General features: G+C 46.8%; 1 protein-coding gene across 1 annotated transcript in view; it reads right to left on the bottom strand.

Annotated features, from left to right (window-relative positions):
* Window positions 1-25,541, bottom strand: part of LOC139583284 (uncharacterized) — a 145,321-nt gene extending 119,780 nt beyond the window's left edge. The window contains exons 1-3 of the mRNA XM_071414189.1: window positions 25,347-25,541; window positions 24,801-24,893; window positions 23,044-23,225 (exon numbers count right to left, since the gene is read on the bottom strand). Of these exons, the coding sequence (XP_071270290.1) occupies window positions 23,044-23,225; window positions 24,801-24,862 (244 nt within the window). The 5' untranslated portion in view covers window positions 24,863-24,893; window positions 25,347-25,541. The remainder of the gene's footprint in view (window positions 1-23,043; window positions 23,226-24,800; window positions 24,894-25,346) is intronic.
* Window positions 25,542-27,266: the final 1,725 nt, after the last annotated feature.

Genomic DNA, 27,266 nt, shown 5'->3' with positions numbered 1-27,266 from the left:
AACTACTGGGACTAATAACAAGGGTGGGACTAATAACAAGATAACTAATGTGAAATATACTGTGTCCGTAAAATGTATATAGGTTCAGAACTTTTGTGAAAGAGCACAGTTAAAACATATATGTTTTATATGCAACTACAACTCAGACTGGATGGACATCATAAATAGATGGGAAAGGTTGAGGGTAGAGGAAGGACTAAAAACAAACAAAATATAACTATTGTAAAATAGTGTCCGTAAAATGTATTATAGTATTTACACTACAGGTCAAAAGTTTTAGAACACCTACTCATTCCAAGGTTTTTCTGTATTTGTACTATTTTCTACAACGTAGAATAATAGTGATGACGTCAAAACTATGAAATAACACAAATGGAATCATGTAGTAACCAAAAAAGTGTTAAAATAACTCAAAATATATTTTTGAGATTCTTCAAATAGCCACCCTTTGACTTGATGACAGCTTGCACACTCTTGGCATTCACTCAACCAGCTTCAATATGGACTTACACATATTTGGTAAAATACCATCTTCTGTATACCCCCCCCCCCCCCCTACCTAGTCACCTGGAATGCATGTTAAAAGTTTATTTGTGGAATTTCTTTCCTTAATGTATTTGAGCCAATCAGTTGTGTTGTGACAAGGTAGGGGGGGGGGGGGGGGTATACAGAAGATGGTATTTTACCAAATATATGTAAGTCCATATTATGGCAAGAACAGCTCAAATAAGCAAAGAGAAACGACAGTCCACCATTACTTCAAGACATGAAGGTCAGTCAATACGGAACACTTCAAGAACTTTGAAAGTTTCTTTAAGTGAAGTCGCAAAAACCATCAAGCACTATAATGGAACTGGCTCTCATGAGGACCGCCACAGGAAAGGAAGACCCAGAGTTACCTCTGCTGCAGAAGATAAGTTCATTAGAGTTACCAGCCTCAGAAATTGCACCCCAAATAAATGCTTCATGGAGTTCAAGTAACAGACACATCTCAACATCATCTGTTCAGAGGAGACTGTGTGAATCAGGCTTTCATGGTCGAATTTCTACAAAGAAACCACTACTAAAGGACACCAATAATAAGAAGAGACTTGCTCGGGCCAAGAAACACGAGCATTGGACATTAGACCGGCGGAAATGTGTCCTTTGGTCTGGAGTCCAAATTGGAGATTTTTGGTTCCAGCAGCCGTGTCTTTGGTGTGGGTGAACGAATGATCTCTGCATGTGTACTGTATTTCCCATCGTAAAGCATGGAGGAGGCGGTGTTATGGCGTGGGGGTGCTTTGGTGGTGACACTGTCTGTGATTTATTTAGAATTCAAGGCACACTTAACCTGCATGGTTACCAAAGCATTCTGCAGAGATACGCCCTCCCATCTGGTTTGAGCTTAGTGGGACTATCATTTGTTTTTCAACCGTACAATGACCCACCACACCTCCAGGCTGTGTAAGGGCTATTTGACCAAGAAGGAGAGTGATGGAGTGCTGCATCAGATGACCTGGCCTCCACAATCCCCCGACCTCAATCCAATTAAGATGGTTTGGGATGAGTTGGGCCACAGAGTGAAGGAAAAGCAGACAACAAGTGCTCCGCATATGTGGGAACTCCTTCAAGACTGTTGGAAAAGCATTCCAGGTGAAGCTGGTTGAGAGAATGCCAAGATTGTGCAAAGCTGTCATCAAGGCAAAGGGTGGCTATTTGAAGAATTCCGAATACAAAATATATTTTGATTTGTTTAACACTTTTTTTGCTTGCTAAATGATTCCGTAGGTTTTATTTTCTCAAAAACTATTGAATGATTAGGTGTTCTAAAGCTGTGTGGCTGGGGATGAGTGGGTTCTTTGATAATCGACCCCACTAAAGCTGTGTGGCTGGGGATGAGTGGGTTCTTTGATAATCGACCCCACTAAAGCTGAGTGGCTGGGGATGAGTGGGTTCTTTGATAATCGACCCCACTAAAGCTGAGTGGCTGGGGATGAGTGGGTTCTTTGATAATCGACCCCACTAAAGCTGAGTGGCTGGGGATGAGTGGGTTCTTTGATAATCGACCCCACTAAAGCTGTGTGGCTGGGGATATCAAAGAGACCACTCTTCCCCAGCCACACAGCTGTAGTGGGGTTGGTTATCACAGAGCCCACTGTGGGGGTGGCAGGTAGTCTAGTGGTTAGAGTGTTGGGCCAGTAACTGAAAGATTGCTAGATCAAATCCCTGAGCTGACAAGATAAAGATTTGTCGTTCTACCCCTGAACAAGACAGTTAAACCACTGTTCTTAGGCCGTCATTGTAAATAAGAATTTGTTCTTAACTGACTTGCCTAGTTAAATAAAGATACAATAAAAAATCCTCACACAGCTCATTTCCTTTTTTAAACGTGTATTTGTCCTGTCTAGGGCAGTCTTGCGTATGTTCCTGTTTCACCGGAGAGGATAGAGACCAATAGGGAAAGATAGAGGAAAGAGGGTACTGAAATGGCAGTGGGCTTTAAAACTGCATTGTTGGTTAAGGGCTTGTAAAGTAAAGCATTTCATTGTAAGGTCTACCTACACCTGTTGTATTCAGCATTTCACTGTAAGGTCTACCTATACCTGTTCATTCAGCATTTCACTGTAAGGTATACTACACCTGTTGTATTCGGCGCACGTGACAAATACATTTGGATTTTATTTGATGTGTTTACACCTCGGGTACAATACTGTATATCGAATATAAAAAAAAACTGATACGGTATCTATCGGAGAGACTTAGAGTGGGGAATTTAGAAGGATTGTAGTCATGACTTTTTAATGGGGTTGTAATAAATATTCAAGTGATGACTACTCTTTGGTTTCTAGTTCCACTACATGACACAATATTTGGGTGGCAGTTTGGCCACAAGTTTTAATTGAAAGGTCAAATAGTATGCTTTATCTGTATTCAGCTTGTTGCCTCTGGACAACATATCGATTTTTTTTTGTAATTTGCACAATTAGCCAACCGTGTTGAAGGCACGACACGCTGAACCGTGTTGAAGGCACGGCACGCTGAACCGTGTTGAAGGCACGGCACGCTGAACCGTGTTGAAGGCACGGCACGCTGAACCGTGTTGAAGGTACGGCACGCTGAAACGTGTTGAAGGTACGGCACGCTGAAACGTGTTGAATGTACGGCACGCCGAACCGTGTTGAAGGCACGCTGAAACGTGTTGAATGTACGGCACGCTGAAACGTGTTGCATGTACGGCACGCCGAACCGTGTTGAAGGCACGCTGAAACGTGTTGAAGGCACGACATGCTGAAACGTGTTGAAGGCACGGCACGCTGAACCGTGTTGAAGGCACGCTGAACCGTGTTGAAGGCACGACACGCTGAACCGTGTTGCATGTACGGCACGCCGAACCGTGTTGAAGGCACGGCGCGCTGAACCGTGTTGAAGGCACGGCACGCTGAACCATGTTGAAGGCACGCTGAACCGTGTTGAAGGCACGGCACGCTGAACCGTGTTGAAGGCACAATGAACCGTGTTGAAGGTACGGCACACTGAACCGTGTTGAAGGTACGGCACGCTGAACCGTGTTGAAGGCACGGCACGCTGAACCGCGTTGAAGGCACGGCACGCTGAACCGTGTTGAAGGCACGGTGCGCTGAACCGTGTTGAAGGTACGGCACACTGAACCGTGTTGAAGGTACGGCACACTGAACCGTGTTGAAGGTACGGCACGCTGAACCGTGTTGAAGGCACGGCACGCTGAACCGCGTTGAAGGCACGGCACGCTGAACCGTGTTGAAGGTACGGCACGCTGAAACGTGTTGAAGGTACGGCACGCCGAAACGTGTTGAATGTACGGCACGCCGAACCGTGTTGAAGGCACGGCACGCTGAACCGTGTTGAAGGCACGGCACGCTGAACCGTGTTGAAGGTACGGCACGCTGAAACGTGTTGAAGGTACGGCACGCTGAAACGTGTTGAAGGTACGGCACGCTGAAACGTGTTGAATGTACGGCACGCCGAACCGTGTTGCAGGCACGCTGAAACGTGTTGAAGGCACGACATGCTGAACCGTGTTGAAGGCACAGCACGCTGAACCGTGTTGAAGGCACGCTGAACCGTGTTGAAGGCACGACACGCTGAACCGTGTTGAAGGCACGGCACGCTGAACCGTGTTGAAGGCACGGCGCGCTGAACCGTGTTGAAGGCACGGCACGCTGAACCATGTTGAAGGCACGCTGAACCGTGTTGAAGGCACGGCACGCTGAACCGTGTTGAAGGCACGCTGAACCGTGTTGAAGGTACGGCACACTGAACCGTGTTGAAAATACGGCACACTGAACCGTGTTGAAGGTACGGCACGCTGAACCGCGTTGAAGGCACGGCACGCTGAACCGCGTTGAAGGCACGGCACGCTGAACCGTGTTGAAGGTACGGCACGCTGAAACGTGTTGAAGGTACGGCACGCTGAAACGTGTTGAATGTACGGCACGCCGAACCGTGTTGAAAGCACGGCACGCTGAACCGTGTTGAAGGCACGGCACGCTGAACCGTGTTGAAGGTACGGCACGCTGAAACGTGTTGAAGGTACGGCACGCTGAAACGTGTTGAAGGTACGGCACGCTGAAACGTGTTGAATGTACGGCACGCCGAACCGTGTTGAAGGCACGCTGAAACGTGTTGAAGGCACGACATGCTGAACCGTGTTGAAGGCACGGCACGCTGAACCGTGTTGAAGGCACGCTGAACCGTGTTGAAGGCACGCTGAACCGTGTTGAAGGCACGACACGCTGAACCGTGTTGAAGGCACGGCACGCTGAACCGTGTTGAAGGCACGGCGCGCTGAACCGTGTTGAAGGCACGGCACGCTGAACCGTGTTGAAGGCACGCTGAACCGTGTTGAAGGTACGGCACACTGAACCGTGTTGAAGGTACGGCACACTGAACCGTGTTGAAGGTACGGCACGCTGAACCGTGTTGAAGGCACGGCACGCTGAACCGTGTTGAAGACACGGCGCGCTGAACCGTGTTGAAGGCACGGTGCGCTGAACCGTGTTGAAGGCACGCTGAACCGTGTTGAAGGCACGCTGAACCGTGTTGAAGGCACGACACGCTGAACCGTGTTGAAGGCACGGCACGCTGAACCGTGTTGAAGGCACGGCGCGCTGAACCGTGTTGAAGGCACGGCACGCTGAACCGTGTTGAAGGCACGCTGAACCGTGTTGAAGGTACGGCACACTGAACCGTGTTGAAGGTACGGCACACTGAACCGTGTTGAAGGCACGGTGCGCTGAACCGTGTTGAAGGCACGCTGAACCGTGTTGAAGGCACGCTGAACCGTGTTGAAGGCACGACACGCTGAACCGTGTTGAAGGCACGGCACGCTGAACCGTGTTGAAGGCACGGCGCGCTGAACCGTGTTGAAGGCACGGCACGCTGAACCGTGTTGAAGGCACGCTGAACCGTGTTGAAGGTACGGCACACTGAACCGTGTTGAAGGTACGGCACACTGAACCGTGTTGAAGGTACGGCACGCTGAACCGTGTTGAAGGCACGGCACGCTGAACCGCGTTGAAGGCACGGCACGCTGAACCGTGTTGAAGGCACGGCACGCCGAACCGTGTTGAAGGCACGCTGAAACGTGTTGAAGGCACGACATGCTGAACCGTGTTGAAGGCACGCTGAACCGTGTTGAAGGTACGGCACACTGAACCGTGTTGAAGGTACGGCACACTGAACCGTGTTGAAGGTACGGCACACTGAACCGTGTTGAAGGTACGGCACGCTGAACCGTGTTGAAGGCACGGCACGCTGAACCGCGTTGAAGGCACGGCACGCTGAACCGTGTTGAAGGCACGGCACGCTGAACCTCGTTGAAGGCACGGCACGCTGAACCGCGTTGAAGGCACGGCACGCTGAACCGTGTTGAAGGCACGGCGCGCTGAACCGTGTTGAAGGCACGGTGCGCTGAACCGTGTTGAAGGCACGGTGCGCTGAACCGTGTTGAAGACACGGCGCGCTGAACCGTGTTGAAGGCACGGTGCGCTGAACCGTGTTGAAGGCACGGCGCGCTGAACCCGTGTTGAAGACACGCTGAACCGTGTTGAAGGCACGGCACGCTGAACCGTGTTGAAGATACGGCACGCTGAAACGTGTTGAAGGTACGGCACGCTGAAACGTGTTGAAGGCACGGCACGCTGAACCATGTTGAAGGCACGCTGAACCGTGTTGAAGGCACGGCACGCTGAACCGTGTTGAAGGCACGCTGAACCGTGTTGAAGGTACGGCACACTGAACCGTGTTGAAGATACGGCACACTGAACCGTGTTGAAGGTACGGCACGCTGAACCGTGTTGAAGGCACGGCACGCTGAACCGCGTTGAAGGCACGGCACGCTGAACCGTGTTGAAGGTACGGCACGCTGAAACGTGTTGAAGGTACGGCACGCTGAAACGTGTTGAATGTACGGCACGCCGAACCGTGTTGAAAGCACGGCACGCTGAACCGTGTTGAAGGCACGGCACGCTGAACCGTGTTGAAGGTACGGCACGCTGAAACGTGTTGAAGGTACGGCACGCTGAAACGTGTTGAAGGTACGGCACGCTGAAACGTGTTGAATGTACGGCACGCCGAACCGTGTTGAAGGCACGCTGAAACGTGTTGAAGGCACGACATGCTGAACCGTGTTGAAGGCACGGCACGCTGAACCGTGTTGAAGGCACGCTGAACCGTGTTGAAGGCACGCTGAACCGTGTTGAAGGCACGACACGCTGAACCGTGTTGAAGGCACGGCACGCTGAACCGTGTTGAAGGCACGGCGCGCTGAACCGTGTTGAAGGCACGGCACGCTGAACCGTGTTGAAGGCACGCTGAACCGTGTTGAAGGTACGGCACACTGAACCGTGTTGAAGGTACGGCACACTGAACCGTGTTGAAGGTACGGCACGCTGAACCGTGTTGAAGGCACGGCACGCTGAACCGCGTTGAAGGCACGGCACGCTGAACCGTGTTGAAGGCACGGCGCGCTGAACCGTGTTGAAGGCACGGCACGCCGAACCGTGTTGAAGGCACGCTGAAACGTGTTGAAGGCACGACATGCTGAACCGTGTTGAAGGCACGCTGAACCGTGTTGAAGGTACGGCACACTGAACCGTGTTGAAGGTACGGCACACTGAACCGTGTTGAAGGTACGGCACACTGAACCGTGTTGAAGGTACGGCACGCTGAACCGTGTTGAAGGCACGGCACGCTGAACCGCGTTGAAGGCACGGCACGCTGAACCGTGTTGAAGGCACGGCACGCTGAACCTCGTTGAAGGCACGGCACGCTGAACCGCGTTGAAGGCACGGCACGCTGAACCGTGTTGAAGGCACGGCGCGCTGAACCGTGTTGAAGGCACGGTGCGCTGAACCGTGTTGAAGGCACGGTGCGCTGAACCGTGTTGAAGACACGGCGCGCTGAACCGTGTTGAAGGCACGGTGCGCTGAACCGTGTTGAAGGCACGGCGCGCTGAACCCGTGTTGAAGACACGCTGAACCGTGTTGAAGGCACGGCACGCTGAACCGTGTTGAAGATACGGCACGCTGAAACGTGTTGAAGGTACGGCACGCTGAAACGTGTTGAAGGTACGGCACGCTGAAACGTGTTGAATGTACGGCACGCCGAACCGTGTTGAAGGCACGCTGAAACGTGTTGAAGGCACGACATGCTGAACCGTGTTGAAGGCACGGCACGCTGAACCGTGTTGAAGGCACGCTGAACCGTGTTGAAGGCACGCTGAACCGTGTTGAAGGCACGACACGCTGAACCGTGTTGAAGGCACGGCACGCTGAACCGTGTTGAAGGAACGGCGCGCTGAACCGTGTTGAAGGCACGGCACGCTGAACCATGTTGAAGGCACGCTGAACCGTGTTGAAGGCACGGCACGCTGAACCGTGTTGAAGGCACGCTGAACCGTGTTGAAGGTACGGCACACTGAACCGTGTTGAAGGTACGGCACACTGAACCGTGTTGAAGGTACGGCACACTGAACCGTGTTGAAGGTACGGCACGCTGAACCGTGTTGAAGGCACGGCACGCTGAACCGCGTTGAAGGCACGGCACGCTGAACCGTGTTGAAGGCACGGCGCGCTGAACCGTGTTGAAGGCACGGCACGCCGAACCGGGTTGAAGGCACGCTGAAACGTGTTGAAGGCACGACACGCTGAACCGTGTTGAAGGCACGCTGAACCGTGTTGAAGGTACGGCACACTGAACCGTGTTGAAGGTACGGCACACTGAACCGTGTTGAAGGTACGGCACACTGAACCGTGTTGAAGGTACGGCACGCTGAACCGTGTTGAAGGCACGGCACGCTGAACCGCGTTGAAGGCACGGCACGCTGAACCGTGTTGAAGGCACGGCACGCTGAACCTCGTTGAAGGCACGGCACGCTGAACCGCGTTGAAGGCACGGCACGCTGAACCGTGTTGAAGGCACGGCGCGCTGAACCGTGTTGAAGGCACGGTGCGCTGAACCGTGTTGAAGGCACGGTGCGCTGAACCGTGTTGAAGACACGGCGCGCTGAACCGTGTTGAAGGCACGGTGCGCTGAACCGTGTTGAAGGCACGGCGCGCTGAACCCGTGTTGAAGACACGCTGAACCGTGTTGAAGGCACGGCACGCTGAACCGTGTTGAAGATACGGCACGCTGAAACGTGTTGAAGGTACGGCACGCTGAAACGTGTTGAAGGTACGGCACGCTGAAACGTGTTGAATGTACGGCACGCCGAACCGTGTTGAAGGCACGCTGAAACGTGTTGAAGGCACGACATGCTGAACCGTGTTGAAGGCACGGCACGCTGAACCGTGTTGAAGGCACGCTGAACCGTGTTGAAGGCACGCTGAACCGTGTTGAAGGCACGACACGCTGAACCGTGTTGAAGGCACGGCACGCTGAACCGTGTTGAAGGAACGGCGCGCTGAACCGTGTTGAAGGCACGGCACGCTGAACCATGTTGAAGGCACGCTGAACCGTGTTGAAGGCACGGCACGCTGAACCGTGTTGAAGGCACGCTGAACCGTGTTGAAGGTACGGCACACTGAACCGTGTTGAAGGTACGGCACACTGAACCGTGTTGAAGGTACGGCACGCTGAACCGTGTTGAAGGCACGGCACGCTGAACCGCGTTGAAGGCACGGCACGCTGAACCGTGTTGAAGGCACGGCGCGCTGAACCGTGTTGAAGGCACGGCACGCCGAACCGTGTTGAAGGCACGCTGCAACGTGTTGAAGGCACGACATGCTGAACCGTGTTGAAGGCACGCTGAACCGTGTTGAAGGTACGGCACACTGAACCGTGTTGAAGGTACGGCACACTGAACCGTGTTGAAGGTACGGCACACTGAACCGTGTTGAAGTTACGGCACGCTGAACCGCGTTGAAGGCACGGCACGCTGAACCGCGTTGAAGGCACGGCACGCTGAACCGTGTTGAAGGCACGGCACGCTGAACCTCGTTGAAGGCACGGCACGCTGAACCGCGTTGAAGGCACGGCACGCTGAACCGCGTTGAAGGCACGGCGCGCTGAACCGTGTTGAAGGCACGGTGCGCTGAACCGTGTTGAAGGCACGGTGCGCTGAACCGTGTTGAAGACACGGCGCGCTGAACCGTGTTGAAGGCACGGTGCGCTGAACCGTGTTGAAGGCACGGCGCGCTGAACCGTGTTGAAGGCACGGCGCGCTGAACCGTGTTGAAGGCACGCTGAACCATGTTGAAGACACGCTGAACCGTGTTGAAGGCACGCTGAACCGTGTTGAAGGCACGCTGAACCGTGCTGAAGGCACGCTGAACCGTGTTGAAGGCACGGCGCGCTGAACCGTGTTGAAGGCACGCTGAACCGTGTTGAAGGCACGCTGAACCGTGTTGAAGGCACGCTGAACCGTGTTGAAGGCACGCCGCGCTGAACCGTGTTGAAGGCACGGCACGCTGAACCGTGTTGAAGGCACGCTGAACCGTGTTGAAGGCACGCCGCGCTGAACCGTGTTGAAGGCACGGCACGCTGAAACGTGTTGAAGGCACGGCACGCCGAACCGTGTTGAAGGCACGCTGAACCGTGTTGAAGGCACGGCGCGCTGAACCGTGTTGAAGGCACGCTGAACCGTGTTGAAGGCACGGCACGCTGAATCGTGTTGAAGGTACGCCGCGCTGAACCGTGTTGAAGGCACGGCGCGCTGAACCGTGTTGAAGGCACGCTGAACCGTGTTGAAGGCACGGCGCGCTGAACCGTGTTGAAGGTACGCTGAACCGTGTTGAAGGTACGGCACGCTGAACCGTGTTGAAGGCACGGCACGCTGAACCGTGTTGAAGGCACGGCACGCTGAACCGTGTTGAAGGCACGGCACGCTGAACCGTGTTGAAGGTACGGCACGCTGAAACGTGTTGAAGGCACGGCACGCCGAACCGTGTTGAAGGTACGGCACGCTGAACCGTGTTGAAGGTACGGCACGCTGAACCGTGTTGAAGGCACGGCGCGCTGAAACATTCTCTAAATGCTTCTAAGATGTGCGACTCCACACGTCAAGAATGTTTTGGGTGAGATGTCTTCAAATCGCCTCAATCACTGAATCTATGAAACACTACGGCGCACTTCACAGTTAACCCTTCTTCTGTGTTGTGAGTCTGTATGTTGTAAGTGCTGTGTCTTTTATGTTGTGGAAACACATTTGATCCTGTGCCCATCAACCCCAATGGCAAATACTGACACAGACTTTCACTGTCTGTACTCTCCTGTCGTCACTGCCTTATCCCATGTCCACAAACATGCTGTTGATGCATCATTGTACTCTATAGCGGTAAACTAAGGTGCTTCTCTGGCCAGAGGTTTCATATGTATGGTGCGACTTCCTGATTGACGAGCTCAAGGTAAAATAGTTTCGTAGGACACAAGGGCCTTAGCGTGATCTTGTGGCGTGATTAAAACCAGAGCCCGTCTAGGGCCCTGACGGTTGGCCGTATTGCTGACGTACATTGAGGTTAAGGTTCCTGGAGACATCCTCTTCCTCATTCTTCACCCACAAATAGAGCTGAGGACAAAAGTGGCAGACATGTCTTACCAAAGCACTTTCCTGCTGTGGTAAGTGTTGCACTGTGGCAGAAAGGCCACAGTTACATAGCCTGGTCCCAGGTTTGTTTGTGCTGTCATGCAAATGACCATAGAAGTTAACAAGACAACATAAACAGACCTGGGACGGGGTTAACCACTACATGGACTGGTCCTTCGTTTCATGTCAACTAGTACCTGACAATTAGTCACATCCCTTTGTGTTTTCAGACAACCCACTCTCCCGCACGCCGCCAGGTCTGAATAGACTTTGTCTGATGTCAACAGGTCTGCGTGCGAAGCCAACACGTTGATCAGAAAAAGTACAGCGTTCCTAAGGTTATTATGTTGGATTCATTATAATTTATTATTTATTTCATGGGATTCACACAGATAAAGCGTAGATAGCGCATTTACAGTACAGGCTGTTGGACCGCTCAACACAAAACAGAGCCATAACAGAGCCTAAACAGAGTCATAACAGAGCCTAAACAGAGCCATAACAGAGCCTGAACAGAGTCATAACAGAGCATAAACAGAGTCATAACAGAGTCATAACAGAATCTAAACAGAGTCATAAAAGAGTCATAACAGAACCTAAACAGAGTCATAACAGAGCCTAAACAGAGTCATAACAGAGCCTAAAGAGAGTCATAACAGAGCCTAAACAGAGCCATAACAGAGCCTAAACAGAGCCATAACAGAGCATAAACAGAGCCATAACAGAGCCTAAACAGAGTCATAACAGGGCCTAAACAGAGCCATAACAGAGCCTAAACAGAGCCATAACAGAGCCTAAACAGAGCCATAACAGAGCCTAAACAGAGCCATAACAGAGCCTAAACAGAGCCATAACAGAGCCATAACAGAGCCATAACAGGGCCTAAACAGAGTCATAACAGGGCCATAACAGAGCCTACACAGAGCCATAACAGAGCCTAAACAGAGCCATAACAGAGCCTAAACAGAGTCATAAAAGAGTCATAACAGAGCCTAAACAGAGCCTAAACAGAGTATAAACAGAGTATAAACAGGGCCCTAAACAGAACCTAAACAGAGCCAAAACAGAGTCTAAACAGAGCCTAAACAGAGCCAAAACAGAGCCAAAACAGAGCCTAAACAGAGCCAAAACAGAGCCTAAACAGAGCCATAACAGAGCCTAAACAGAGCCTAAACAAAGCCACACTGACAGATGGGGCTAAGGAAACATATGGTCCAGAAATTAAAATGAGCATGAAATGTGATATAGAGGCCTGACCTGATCCCACTGGGTACATTAGATAGGCAAACATACCTCCTTACATGATCGTCATGTTTTAATTGGAAGTTCAGAAATCCACTAAGGCTAGGTGTGACTCCGTTAGACATCTACAACACTATCAGCAGTTTAGAAGGGGAGATTACCGCCTCGCTTAAATTGATCACATCTCTAGATTGGATTGTTTCACAACTCAGTCTCGTATCTTTCAGCGCGGGATGCTTCATCTCAAGAGAGCCCCGGAAACAGACTGATTTGAAAATAAAAAGACCCTCTTGCGTTGATAAATGTCAGCCAACTGAGACACTCTACGAACACGCCCAGGTTTGTATTTGATCAACCCTCAGTGACAGACATAACCAGAGGTGGCAAAAAAAAAGGAAACGTGACGTGGAATTGTCTTATTCGGAGGTTCCCTTTTGCCCCGTTAGCCCTCTGCCCTAATGCCTGTCCTCGTCCAGAGGAGGGAGGGGCAGGGAGGAGGTGTGAATGGGTGTGAGTCCATCGTGCCAGGCCCGTGGGGGGTGACGACAGGCACAAAGGAAAGCTGATCAGTCAGCCACGATGAGCACGGCTTTATATCAACGTCTGATTTTTAGCAGCTGCTTGCTTTGCAGGAACACAAGGAATTCGAAGAAATCAAACAAAATCAAATCAAACGAGCCTTTCTGAGTAAACGCCAACTAGAAAGAACAAGCCTGAATGTCACCAACTCAAGACCTGTGGACATTAAACACTTCCCACTGGGCACAGACCTCAATTCAACGTTGATTCAACCAGTGGGGTGCCCAGTGAGTTTGGATTATTTTCCATAATTTAGTTGAGCAATTGCAACACTTATGTGGGTAAAGGGTCTCTTGTGAGATATTATTCACATTTTAGAAACGTTGATGCTCCCACCTACAGCAGGGGTGGGCAACTCCAGGCCTCCAGGGCCTGATTGGTGTCACAATTCCCCCCCCCCCCCAATCCCCAGCAAACACAGCTGATTAATCACATTGCATTATAAACTGAAGATCGTGATTAGGTGATGATTGGGCTCAGGTGGTGTTCGCTGGGGCTGGGGGGTAAAACTGTGTCACCAATCAGGCCCTGAAGGACTGGAATTACACACCCCTGTGCTAGATTGTGTGTGGCGTTCTCTCTGGACACTAACCTTGTCTTGCGCTTCCAACGCTGTGAAATCCCCCCACAGCCACACTGATCTCTCTTCGCTGTAAAAACAAGATACTGTAGATCTTTTTACTGTATCTCTAGGCTAACATCCCTTTATTCTGTCACACGTTTCATTATGTTGCCCAGATATCATGTCTGAAAATGGAATCTTAACCTATTGTTGTTATGGTTACTAAAATCCTTTTACGTAACTACAGTACATGGCATAAGTGTCTTGCCTTGGATTGAACATTTCATGACTCCAAAATACATGCCTTTTGCTGTAGTGGATCCATTTCAATGATCCCCCAGTTGTTCCGCATAGGCCCCTTTTCTTTCCTGCAGCCTTTCAGAAGCTTGCAGTTAGTTAGCAGGGATGAGATTCCCAAGACTGATCAGAGGAGGGGAAAGCCGAGAAGAGGGATTCTTTATTACTGGGCTCAGGGCTGAAGAGTGAGCTCAACCCATCTGATCGTCATTACAGGCCCTATTGACTTCCATGGCTGGACGCCATTACCAGCACAAAAAAAATCTGATAACAGAAAACATAGTCACATCTGAGAGATAGCGTGATAGCTGATAGCGTGATAGCGTGATAGCGTGATAGCGGATAGCACAGAGGACAAGGAACAATGTGAACTCACTGTGTTACGTCATACTAGTCACTCAGCAGATATTTTAGAGATGAATACACAGTCAACATTTAGTAGGCCTAAATACTACACAGGTGAACCCACAACATTAGTGTTTCCAGCCCCCACCTAGTACAGGACCTACAACTTGATGGCAAACCTGTAAAACGCATGTGTAGAAACCCAGAGATATGCATCTAATGTTATCTTTACAGAAGCAATGTGTGTCCTAGACATTATATGGGTCTGTCTGCAATTACCCTTCCTAATATACGGTAGTAAGCACATTCCTGTATGATTGGAGAGCAGCACAGAGCTCTATTAAGGCTGAACGATCTCGAAAACTTGTTCTGTGGGCTACACTGCCAGAGCAGAGTGGAATAAGAAATGAAGACAATGGAAGCACCAAGACCAAAGAGGATGTTTTATTAATCCCATTGTAAATATTTAAATAGTTTACTAATTAACCCTGGGCTTTGACCCGCCATAAAACATGAATGGGATTACAGCTCTCTGCTCTGATAACACACAGAGACAGAGTATTACAGCTCTCTGCTCTGATAACACACAGAGACAGAGGATTACAGCTCTCTGCTCTGATAACACACAGAGACAGAGGATTACAGCTCTCTGCTCTGATAACACATAGAGACAGAGTATTACAGCTCTCTGCTCTGATAACACACAGAGACAGAGGATTACAGCTCTCTGCTCTGATAACACAGAGACAGAGGATTACAGCTCTCTGCTCTGATAACACACAGAGACAGAGGATTACAGCTCCCTGCTCTGATAACACACAGAGACAAAGGATTACAGCTCTCTGCTCTGATAACACACAGAGACAGAGCCACAACAACAGGTATTGTAGAGCTGCAGAGGGAAGGGAGGTGTGGGTCTCAAACAGTGGGTCATGAACAGTGACTTTTGCATTATGGCTAAACATATGTTTTTGTTTATTTATTGGGTCACAGACTGGTTTTGGGTAGGGCTGCACAATTAAAGATGCACTCTGGGATCTTAAGCACAACAAACTCACTATCACATAAATTGCTAAATTCGTAACATGTCAAATGAAATTAATGACATAGTACACAATTGGATGACGAGGTACACAAAAAAAAGAGGACTACTTTTGGTTTGTGAGCAACACTTTCAAAACTACTAAATTATACACATTTTCCAGAGTGCATCTTTAATCAAATTTTAATCAGAATTGCAATATTGACATGTGCAATATCCATATTCAAGAGGCTGCAAACATCATGAATATAACATTTTAATGTAATAAGGGTCCCCTGGGAAGCTCTGACCAACACCTTGGTTCCTACCCTGTCACAAAACTTTGACATTAGTTGTCATGCCAAACAAAACCAACCATTGAATCAGTAAACAAATTGTCTTTATATGACCCCAACAGTTCAACCGAGTGTTTTGATCTATATTGCAAGTAAAATAATCGCAATTGCAATATTTTGTGAAAAAAATTGCAATTTCATTATTTGCCTATATCGTGCAGTCCTAGATTTGTGAGCCTCTATTGTAGGTTAGAGACCTGACTAATATGTGTAATCGAGGCTAACCTAAGCATACATAGGGGCAGCCTAGGCAACATTTTGCAACATGTTCCACCTCCTCCCATTCTCCTCTTCCATCCTCCTCTCCCTCCTGTGACCACAATCCCCCTTAGTGGTGGGGAGGAAAATGGATCATGGTTAGAAGGGATCCAGCTTTTGTCAAAAAGATGTTTGTTGCATTTTAGCTAACCCTAACCCTTTTCCTAACATTAACCTAATTATCCTAACCTGCTACATTAATTCTCTAACCTGCTGCGTAAGATATCTTAACATGTTACGAAAAGTCAAATCTGACGTTAATTTGACAAAAGCTAGATCCCTCCTAGCAATGACCAGGACGATGGCCCCTTTACTATTCTGACTGGCTGATTGGGGCCTATAAAGAAGCACTAGATATAACAGAAGAAAGCAGAGACAAAGGCATCAGTCACTTTTATGTGTAGTTCTATTCCTGCCATCTTTAGGAGAAAGTCGTGTAACAAATAAGAGATGACTAGGTAGAATTCAGAGAACGGTCGAACTATGAGGAGGAGGCTGCTTAATGCCGAGCTCAAACTCATCTCATTAAATAGACCAAAGCATCCAATCACATCTAATCTGCTCACCACTGCCACAGATAGGAAGAGGCTAAATTAGGATAACTATTCATACTAATGATGACTTCTTCACTACGCCCTCCATTCCACTGAAGTTAGGATCCATTCTCAGTTTCTTAATTCACTTTTCTTTTTTTTTTCAAAGCTGATCGTCTATCTAAAATGCCTAGATATTTGTAAGAAGAGACACGATCAATGTGAGAACCATCCAAGGTCCTGTATATATGCTTAAATCATTAGAATCACTTTTGTGTGACCTAGAAAACAACATATAATTCACCCGCATTCAATACTAATGTAAGGTCAATTAAGCTTTTCTGTAAAACAATGAACACAGATTGTAGTTCAGTAATGAGGTAATATAATACACAACAGTAGTGAGGTAATAGAATACACAACAGTAGTGAGGTAATATAATACACAACAGTAGTGAGGTAATATAATACACAACAGTAGTGAGGTAATATAATACACAACAGTAGTGAGGTAATAGAATACACAACAGTAGTGAGGTAATAGAATACACAACAGTAGTGAGGTAATATAATACACAACAGTAGTGAGGTTATATAATACACAACAGTAGTGAGGTAATATAATACACAACAGTAGTGAGGTAATAGAATACACAACAGTAGTGAGGTAATATATTACACAACAGTAGTGAGGTAATATAATACACAACAGTAGTGAGGTAATATAATACACAACAGTAGTGAGGTAATAGAATACACAACAGTAGTGAGGTAATAGAATACACACCAGTAGTGAGGTAATAGAATACACAACAGTAGTGAGGTAATATAATACACAACAGTAGTGAGGTAATAGAATACACAACAGTAGTGAGGTAATATAATACACAACAGTAGTGAGGTAATAGAATACACAACAGTAGTGAGGTAATATAATACACAACAGTAGTGAGGTAATAGAATACACAACAGTAGTGAGGTAATATAATACACACCAGTAGTGAGGTAATATAATACACACCAGTATTGGACGGGGGCAGGTTACAGGTCTCTACAGACAACCAACATTATTTCTTCTTCTATTTTTTAAAGATGGATGATATCTACCTTTAGTTATTTTTTTTGTTTTCAGTTAGCAGACACTCTTATCCAGAACGACGTACAGTAGTTAGTGCTTTTCTTCTTACTGGTCCCCAGTGAGAATCGAACCCACAACCCTGACGTTGCAAGTGAGCCAAACAACGACTGTGTATTGCTGAATATGGGCATGGAAAGACTTAGGAGACCCTATTCATTCATTATATGAATGTTACTGCGCCTTCAGAAACCATGGAATCCCCTTGACTCATTCCACACCCTAGTGTGTTACAGCCCCAACTCAAAACAGACCAAACTCATCTCTTTTTCTCAGAAATCCACACACCCAATATTGTTAACGTATACAGGCGAAACTACAAGACCCAGAACTGACCACTGTGGGACACCTTTCATTATACCCAGAAAACTAGACTAAACACCATCATTAGACACACATTGAGTTCTATCTGTCAAGTGGTTTTTATACCACTTACACATAGCCTGGACTAGGCCAATTGAGAAAAGCCTCTGAATTAGTCGTGAGAGCTATGAAACGGATGGGGAGTAACGAGGGATCAGAGAGAGAGAAGAGAGAACCAGACAGTCAAAAAAAAACTCTGATGATAGATGCTGCTGGAATGCACTCGTCTGTTTCTGCTATTGTTTGAATGCACCAGAGACTTGAGGGGAAAGCAACGACTTAAAAGAGAAAGAGAGCATTATCTGGCAGAGAGGAAAAACATCTTTCCCGCTTTAAATTATTCCAGATTGTTGGTTGATACTCTACTGGTGTGACTCACTGTAACTCACTGTAACTTATTGTCCAAGCCCAGAGCATAAAAAATACATTGGATGGAAGACAGCTCCGTCATGAGAGAGAGAGAGAGAAAGACAGAAACGGAGGAGACAAAACAAGAACAAGTTAGAAAAGTTATGATAAGAACAAAGAATGTTTGTACAAAGGTACAGTATGAAACAGTGAAGAGCAGTGAAGAGAAGCTAGAATAATTCATATTTACTGTATATAAATGTAATTGACTGCCCCTTGTCAATAAAAAACAAACATTTGTAAATATTGCAAATGAACATAAAATAACCTGTTCAAATGCACGTGCGTGCTAGATGACAATGTACTTAGAATGTACATACAACCAGAGTATTGTCCTCCGCCTGAGTAGACGTTGACTAGGCAGGATGAGACCCTGAACATGTTATTTACTATAGGTCTAGGGCAGAGTATTGTCCTCCGCCTGAATAGACGTTGACTAGGCAGGATGAGACCCTGAACATGTTATTTACTATAGGTCTAGGGCAGAGTATTGTCCTCCGCCTGAGGAGACGTTGACTAGGCAGGATGAGACCCTGAACATGTTATTTACTATAGGTCTAGGGCAGAGTATTGTCCTCCGCCTGAGTAGACGTTGACTAGGCAGGATGAGACCCTGAACATGTTATTTACTATAGGTCTAGGGCAGAGTATTGTCCTCCGCCTGAGGAGACGTTGACTAGGCAGGATGAGACCCTGAACATGTTATTTACTATAGGTCTAGGGCAGAGTATTGTCCTCCGCCTGAGTAGACGTTGACTAGGCAGGATGAGACCCTGAACATGTTATTTACTATAGGTCTAGGGCAGAGTATTGTCCTCTGCCTGAGTAGACGTTGACTAGGCAGGATGAGACCCTGAACATGTTATTTACTATAGGTCTAGGGCAGAGTATTGTCCTCCGCCTGAGTAGACGTTGACTAGGCAGGATGAGACCGTGAACATGTTATTTACTATAGGTCTAGGGCAGAGTATTGTCCTCCGCCTGAGTAGACGTTGACTAGGCAGGATGAGACCCTGAACATGTTATTTACTATAGGTCTAGGGCAGAGTATTGTCCTCCGCCTGAATAGACGTTGACTAGGCAGGATGAGACCCTGAACATGTTATTTACTATAGGTCTAGGGCAGAGTATTGTCCTCCGCCTGAGTAGACGTTGACTAGGCAGGATGAGACCCTGAACATGTTATTTACTATAGGTCTAGGGCAGAGTATTGTCCTCCGCCTGAGTAGACGTTGACTAGGCAGGATGAGACACTGAACATGTTATTTACTATAGGTCTAGGGCAGAGTATTGTCCTCCGCCTGAGTAGACGTTGACTAGGCAGGATGAGACCCTGAACATGTTATTTACTATAGGTCTAGGGCAGAGTATTGTCCTCCGCCTGAGTAGACGTTGACTAGGCAGGATGAGACCCTGAACATGTTATTTACTATAGGTCTAGGGCAGAGTATTGTCCTCCGCCTGAATAGACGTTGACTAGGCAGGATGAGACCCTGAACATGTTATTTACTATAGGTCTAGGGCAGAGTATTGTCCTCCGCCTGAATAGACGTTGACTAGGCAGGATGAGACCCTGAACATGTTATTTACTATAGGTCTAGGGCAGAGTATTGTCCTCCGCCTGAGTAGACGTTGACTAGGCAGGATGAGACCCTGAACATGTTATTTACTATAGGTCTAGGGCAGAGTATTGTCCTCCGCCTGAGTAGACGTTGACTAGGCAGGATGAGACCCTGAACATGTTATTTACTATAGGTCTAGGGCAGTTGTCACCAACTGAGTCATGATCACTTTCTGAGTCAAAATGCAAGCTGAGATCTACCGAGCCAATAAAATAAAATATAAAACGTACAAAACGTAAGCCCTATGCAACATAAACCAATTAAAAACAGTTCTGTAACAATGAGGTTTGTGAATTTAATTATCACTGCATATCGGCTACGCTTGAAATGCCCTGCCGATGCTGTTCTTCTCAAACCATTTAAAAAATATATATATTTCAACATTTTGGTAAATGATCACACTGGTAATAGATCGTTCGGTGTGTTACTTGTGAGGTACAGCTGAGTTAGCATCATAATTAGCTTTTTTTTACTGGTCTGATAGCCTGCGTCTGATGGTCAGTCTGAGGGGAGAGAGGGAGCGGCGGTGAGGCTGCCCATCACCCGACTCCCCGTCCCTCCGTTCTCCTGAGAAAAAGGGTACGCCGTCTTCCAGCTGATGGCGAAACTCACACCGCATTATTTCTGCCTCATGCACCAATTCATGTTGTTACTCCTATGACCAGAGAAAGTGAAATATTCCTCTATATTATAGACACAAGCTGCTAATAATAACAACATAAGCTTACTGGAACACTTTGCTGTAGTCATTCATAGCAGCTGCAGTGCTGGTTGTAGCGTGAGTGGAAGTAGGGAGAACAGATTTTATGGCTTATAAAAGTGTTGAACAAAGTGTTGACAGTGTTGAATAACAACTTCATCATGAACTTACTGCTCTCAGTTTGTCACACTGTGCCCAACAGCTGAAATCACTGACTTCACATCTGTCGACCACTAACCATACAGTATCTAGGGACAGTAACTGTCTAATCATTAGTCTGTGAGCTAGGGGAGACTGATTAGACTGAACTGGAGGAGACTGATTAGACTGAACTGGAGGAGACTGATTAGACTGAACTGGGGGAGACTGATTAGACTGAACTGGAGGAGACTGATTAGACTGAACTGGGGGAGACTGATTAGACTGAACTGGAGGAGACTGATTAGACTGTGAACTGGGGGAGACTGATTAGACTGTGAACTGGGGGAGACTGATTAGACTGTGAACTGGGGGAGACTGATTAGACTGAACTGGGGGAGACTGATTAGACTGACCTGGAGGAGACTGATTAGACTGAACTGGGGGAGACTGATTAGACTGAACTGGAGGAGACTGATTAGACTGTGAACTGGGGGAGACTGATTAGACTGTGGCCTGGAGGAGACTGATTAGACTGAACTGGGGGAGACTGATTAGACTGAACTGGGGGAGACTGATTAGACTGAACTGGGGGAGACTGATTAGACTGAACTGGGGGAGACGGATTAGACTGAACTGGGGGAGACTGATTAGACTGAACTGGAGGAGACTGATTAGACTGAACTGGAGGAGACTGATTAGACTGAACTGGGGGAGACTGATTAGACTGAACTGGGGGAGACTGATTAGACTGAACTGGGGGAGACTGATTAGACTGAACTGGGGGAGACTGATTAGACTGAACTGGAGGAGACTGATTAGACTGAACTGGGGGAGACTGATTAGACTGAACTGGGGGAGACTGATTAGACTGAACTGGGGGAGACTGATTAGACTGAACTGGGGGAGACTGATTAGACTGAACTGGAGGAGACTGATTAGACTGAACTGGAGGAGACTGATTAGACTGAACTGGGGGAGACTGATTAGACTGAACTGGAGGAGACTGATTAGACTGTGAACTGGGGGAGACTGATTAGACTGTGGCCTGGAGGAGACTGATTAGACTGTGAACTGGGGGAGACTGATTAGACTGAACTGGGGGAGACTGATTAGACTGAACTGGAGGAGACTGATTAGACTGAACTGGGGGAGACTGATTAGACTGAACTGGAGGAGACTGATTAGACTGTGAACTGGGGGAGACTGATTAGACTGTGAACTGGGGGAGACTGATTAGACTGTGAACTGGGGGAGACTGATTAGACTGAACTGGGGGAGACTGATTAGACTGAACTGGAGGAGACTGATTAGACTGAACTGGGGGAGACTGATTAGACTGAACTGGAGGAGACTGATTAGACTGTGAACTGGGGGAGACTGATTAGACTGTGGCCTGGAGGAGACTGATTAGACTGAACTGGAGGAGACTGATTAGACTGTGAACTGGGGGAGACTGATTAGACTGAACTGGGGGAGACTGATTAGACTGAACTGGGGGAGACTGATTAGACTGAACTGGGGGAGACGGATTAGACTGAACTGGGGGAGACTGATTAGACTGAACTGGAGGAGACTGATTAGACTGAACTGGAGGAGACTGATTAGACTGAACTGGGGGAGACTGATTAGACTGAACTGGGGGAGACTGATTAGACTGAACTGGGGGAGACTGATTAGACTGAACTGGGGGAGACTGATTAGACTGAACTGGAGGAGACTGATTAGACTGAACTGGAGGAGACTGATTAGACTGTGAACTGGGGGAGACTGATTAGACTGAACTGGAGGAGACTGATTAGACTGAACTGGAGGAGACTGATTAGACTGAACTGGGGGAGACTGATTAGACTGAACTGGGGGAGACTGATTAGACTGAACTGGAGGAGACTGATTAGACTGAACTGGGGGAGACGGATTAGACTGTGAAATGGAGGAGACTGATTAGACTGTGAACTGGGGGAGACTGATTAGACTGTGAACTGGGGGAGACTGATTAGACTGAACTGGGGGAGACTGATTAGACTGAACTGGAGGAGACTGATTAGACTGTGAACTGGGGGAGACTGATTAGACTGAACTGGAGGAGACTGATTAGACTGTGAACTGGGGGAGACTGATTAGACTGAACTGGAGGAGACTGATTAGACTGTGACCTGGAGGAGACTGATTAGACTGAACTGGGGGAGACTGATTAGACTGTGAACTGAAGGAGACTGATTAGACTGAACTGGGGGAGACTGATTAGACTGAACTGGGGGAGACTGATTAAACAGCTACAGTCTAATCAGTCTCTCCCAACTCACAGGCACACTCCACAGAGGGCCCTAACATAGTTGGGCTGTGAAGTGTCGTGTAATTCTGTGTTTTGTCATGCAGTGACACTGTAGTTTCTGTATTGAGAGTTCCTAATCCCTACTAGGGAAGAGGCGTCTTCTTACCTGTGAAGAAACTCTTGACCCGGAGGTAGCTGACACTGAGGCGCAGCACGGACAGTTTATCCAGCTTGGAGATGATGTCTGGGGGAAAAGGTAGCATGCTGGCCAGCCGGTCCAGCTCCGCGTTCAGGCGGTCCCGGTGCCTCTTGGATGGGTTGGACTTCTCACTCACAGTCGCTGGTTTCCTGGTGAAAACACAGCGGACATATGTTAGTGTAACGGATGTGAAATGGCTAGCTAGTTAGCGGGTACGCGCTACTAGCGTTTCAATCAGTTACGTCACTTGCTCTGAAACCTAGAAGTAGTGTTGCACCTTGCGCTGCAAGGGCCGTGGCTTTTGTGGAGCGATGGGTAACGACGCTTCGTGGGTGTCAGTTGTTGATGTGTGCAGAGGGTCCCTGGTTCGCGCCCGTGTCGGGGTGAGGGGACGGTCTAAAGTTATACTGTTACATTGGGGTCTGTTATTGTGACGGTTTGTAGCTGTTTGATTTTTTATTTTAAAGGCTCAACTGTTAACAGAGAGATGTACTGTGCTTTTGGGTGCAGGAGGGCCGAGAGACACATAACAACAGAATATGAACATGGAATCATTATGTAAATCAATACAACATATTCATATATAACACACACACACACACACACACACACACACACACACACACACACACACACACACACAAACAGGGTAACGGCATTGAAAGTTATGAACAAACAAACAGCCATCAATCAATAATACCATAAAGAGACCCTTTACAGACACAGACAGGCTGACAGCCTCAAACACCACCGTGCCTGTTCAGTGACTCAAACCCCCACCCCCGAACCATCTCGGTGGTGCCTGTGGTACAGCTCCACTACATGTTCCCCCTTTACTACTCCCCCTGTCCCCTTGCTGAAACCTCTATCTGTCCTGGTCAGTGGGACATGGGAAGGGAGAGATCGTGTCTGCTGAACTCCATCTTGGTTCAAAAGAGACCTGCATCCTTAGCAGTCTGATTTCTGTCAACTAGCTATCCCCTTGTTCTCTTGCATGCAAGCCCAGCGTTTCTACTGAACCAGTCATCGTTGTTTACAACAAATTGTAGCTACCTGAAACCTGTTATTGGATTCAACATTTAAACGGTTAGCGTTACAGTACCCGACGGCTAGCTTGGTTAGCCTATATAGCAATTAAAACCATCACGTTTCCTACAAGTCATTTTAACCTGGCATTACCTTTTTTTTTATCACGTTTGGAACGACAAGCATCCACAAGAATCTGCTAACTAGTTCTGTCTCCTGTCACTAAAAACCTCCAAATTACACTATTACTAGTGTTATTAATGTATTAGTAACCTTCACATAAACTGAATTAATCCCAAACTGATCAATTGCTCCAAATTCAACCCAAAGCCATAGCATATAAATAGCCTACATATCACATCAACAATCTATAACATTTTACATTTGTCCAAACGTATGCACATCTTGAATCATTTTGTAAACATTTCCCAATGTTTGCTTGGTCATGTAATAGTAATGTATCTAATACATACTACGGAAATATGAAAATCTCACATAAAATAAACTAAATGTACTATTGGGCTACCACGTAGGCGGGCTAATACAACTTAGTGAAACATGGTAAAAGTGTATTGAGCAACTCCCCAAAAAGTTTATCCAAACTTCAGAAGTAGAAGTAAAAGTACACATAAAATCCATAAAACAGTTTTCAACATGGTCAAATATAAATGTTACGAGGAAAATAATCGATTCTTAACTGCTTTTGAACGGGTTTCCTTCTTTTCCTGCCCGCATACAAGCAGTCTCCTGGCGGTATCATCGTCCTGCGCTCCGTGAAGGTAACAGGTGCGCTGCAGAGAAGATGGAGAAAACTTTTCAATGTCCCCCCCAAAACATATGACACGGAAAAGTTACATGAACCGATAAAAAAAAATACGATACTCCATAAAGTAACTGATGGAAAAGTTGTTCATATCAGTTTAGTGATGCTATCAAGATCGAGTCATTTGTCAACGTAATTTGAGAAGACTATTGCCATTTCAAATAATCAATAAGCAAAAGAACCGGAATAAAGAGGATACAGGTATAACTAGGCCTAAACAGTTGTTTGTTCATATCTTGTCAATAGTTTTTTGTTTACACTAGTGAAACGTGAATATAACGAAGCCGCAAAAAATAAATAATAACACAAGTTGCCAAACTCTCACTAAGATTATTCACATCAAATAAAAACAACTATGAAATACGTTCTCAAATAGACTATTTGGAAGAAATGGGGAACAACATGAAGTTAAAACACTTACCAAGAAGGTCTGTCAATATTACTTAATTCCAGTATAATGTTAGATGGGTCATTCAAATTAAACGAGTATATTATAGATGATAAAGTACTTCCTAAGTAGACAATGGTAATAATTCCTCGGGAAAATACAGCAAACGTCTACCAGACGTCTGCACTGATGTTTTCATCAGTTTGCAATGCTCGAGGCAGATGTGGTTGTTGATGCTTTATAACCAATTGGGTAGCTTTCACTTCCTCGTGTTTCAGGTGGCGGATTCCTCTGAACGACATGTGGAGCTCTTCGCACGCAACTGCCTCGCAAACAGACCGCGTACGCACCCACATTTATGAGAAGCGCAAGCGGAGGAATCTCACCAGAAGCACCACACTACAAATCTCATTACCGTTCTCCTGGCAGCAGGATGTGCATCCTGGCAGTACGATCGCGGGAAAAAAATGTCTCTCAAAATAAGAGTCCCCCTACAAAGACATGCTACATTTTGGGAATATCAATTTTTAAAAAACAATTTCACAGAATTGCAACCACCTTTATTTAAAAAAATGATGGATCATTTAACGTAGTTAAATTTTTCATATTGTATTATTCATACAATTTCTGTAGAAAGTTTAAACCAATACTGGTATGTTGAAAGCCATTGTGTAGGCTATATGTAAAGAAATACACTTTTAATTCAAATATATGTCATTGTAATTACTCAATAGAGTCTACAAAACGTAAATGGGTCTCTTGTGCTGGGCAACGGGTTTAATACAGAGTGCTGGTGAGTCCTTTCTCCACCCACTCCATTCACCTCAAGCAATACACTGCATACAGTATGGGGTACATATTCGCTTATAGAGGAAAAAATATTATTTGTGCCGATGTAAAAGTGGAATTGTAAGTACTCAGTATGGTCTGTAGAATCTGTATATGGTATCATTTCATGGGGCACTGAATTCATACGGAGTGTTGCTGGCCTTTTAATCCACCCATTGCGTTGGCCACATTGCAAATCACTGTATATGGAATACATTGACTTATGGAGAAAAAAACTATTATTGTGCTGATGTAAAAGTGGGGTTGGGAGTTTTTTCCACTATAAACCAATATGTATTTTATATACAGTGTTTTGCATTGTGTAGTATTATTGCAGTATTATTCAATGCCCCATGAAATTACACCATATATAGATTCCACAGACCCTACTGAGTACTCAAAACCCAATTTTACATCAGCACAAAGAATAGTTTTTTTTTCACTGTAAGCCCAATATTGTCAACATACCAGTCTGAACATTGGATTTTTTTTTAAAGGGATCTTCAAAATAATATTTCAAATGTTTTCCATAAATTCCTTATTGTATGTACTTGTAAGCACAATAAATATCGACATTGATTAAAATCTAAAATATAGTTTTTTATAATTTATCGACCTTGCAATGTTTTTAAATGTGGGCTTTTGTTTCGATGGTGATCTTATTACCATAGCAAAGTGACGTCCTCGGTAGTTCTGCTAGTGGAACAGTAATACAACTATTACTGTAGTTGAAATGTGCACTGGGAGGTTTTTACTCTCGTGTGTCTGACGCGCTGTCCGAAATGGAAAGGATATTTGGATCAATCATTTTTGGATCGTTTTTGGATTCGTAAAACCACATCTAAACTATTAATAGCTGGATATATTATCTCCTCAACTTGGTTTGAATGGTGCGTCAGGATTGTTCTATGTTCCACAGTAATGTCTTATTTTGTTTACTAGCCCGTAGTGCGTGCTGTGTTTCATCACAACGATTTTAAAATGACCAAAATGGTTTGAACCAGCTAGGGCTATACGGGTCTTTCCAGAACAAATCTGACCAGTCGAGTTCAGGAGTTGTCTCATTTAATTACATTACCTCGCTGCCAGATGCTATGAGATTTTACTCAGGGCAATATGTACATC

Source organism: Salvelinus alpinus, chromosome 8, assembly GCF_045679555.1.
Source record: "Salvelinus alpinus chromosome 8, SLU_Salpinus.1, whole genome shotgun sequence".
Lineage (NCBI taxonomy): Eukaryota > Metazoa > Chordata > Actinopteri > Salmoniformes > Salmonidae > Salvelinus > Salvelinus alpinus.
Note: the sequence above shows the minus strand (reverse complement) of the source record. Positions and strands in the feature narration are given on the sequence as shown.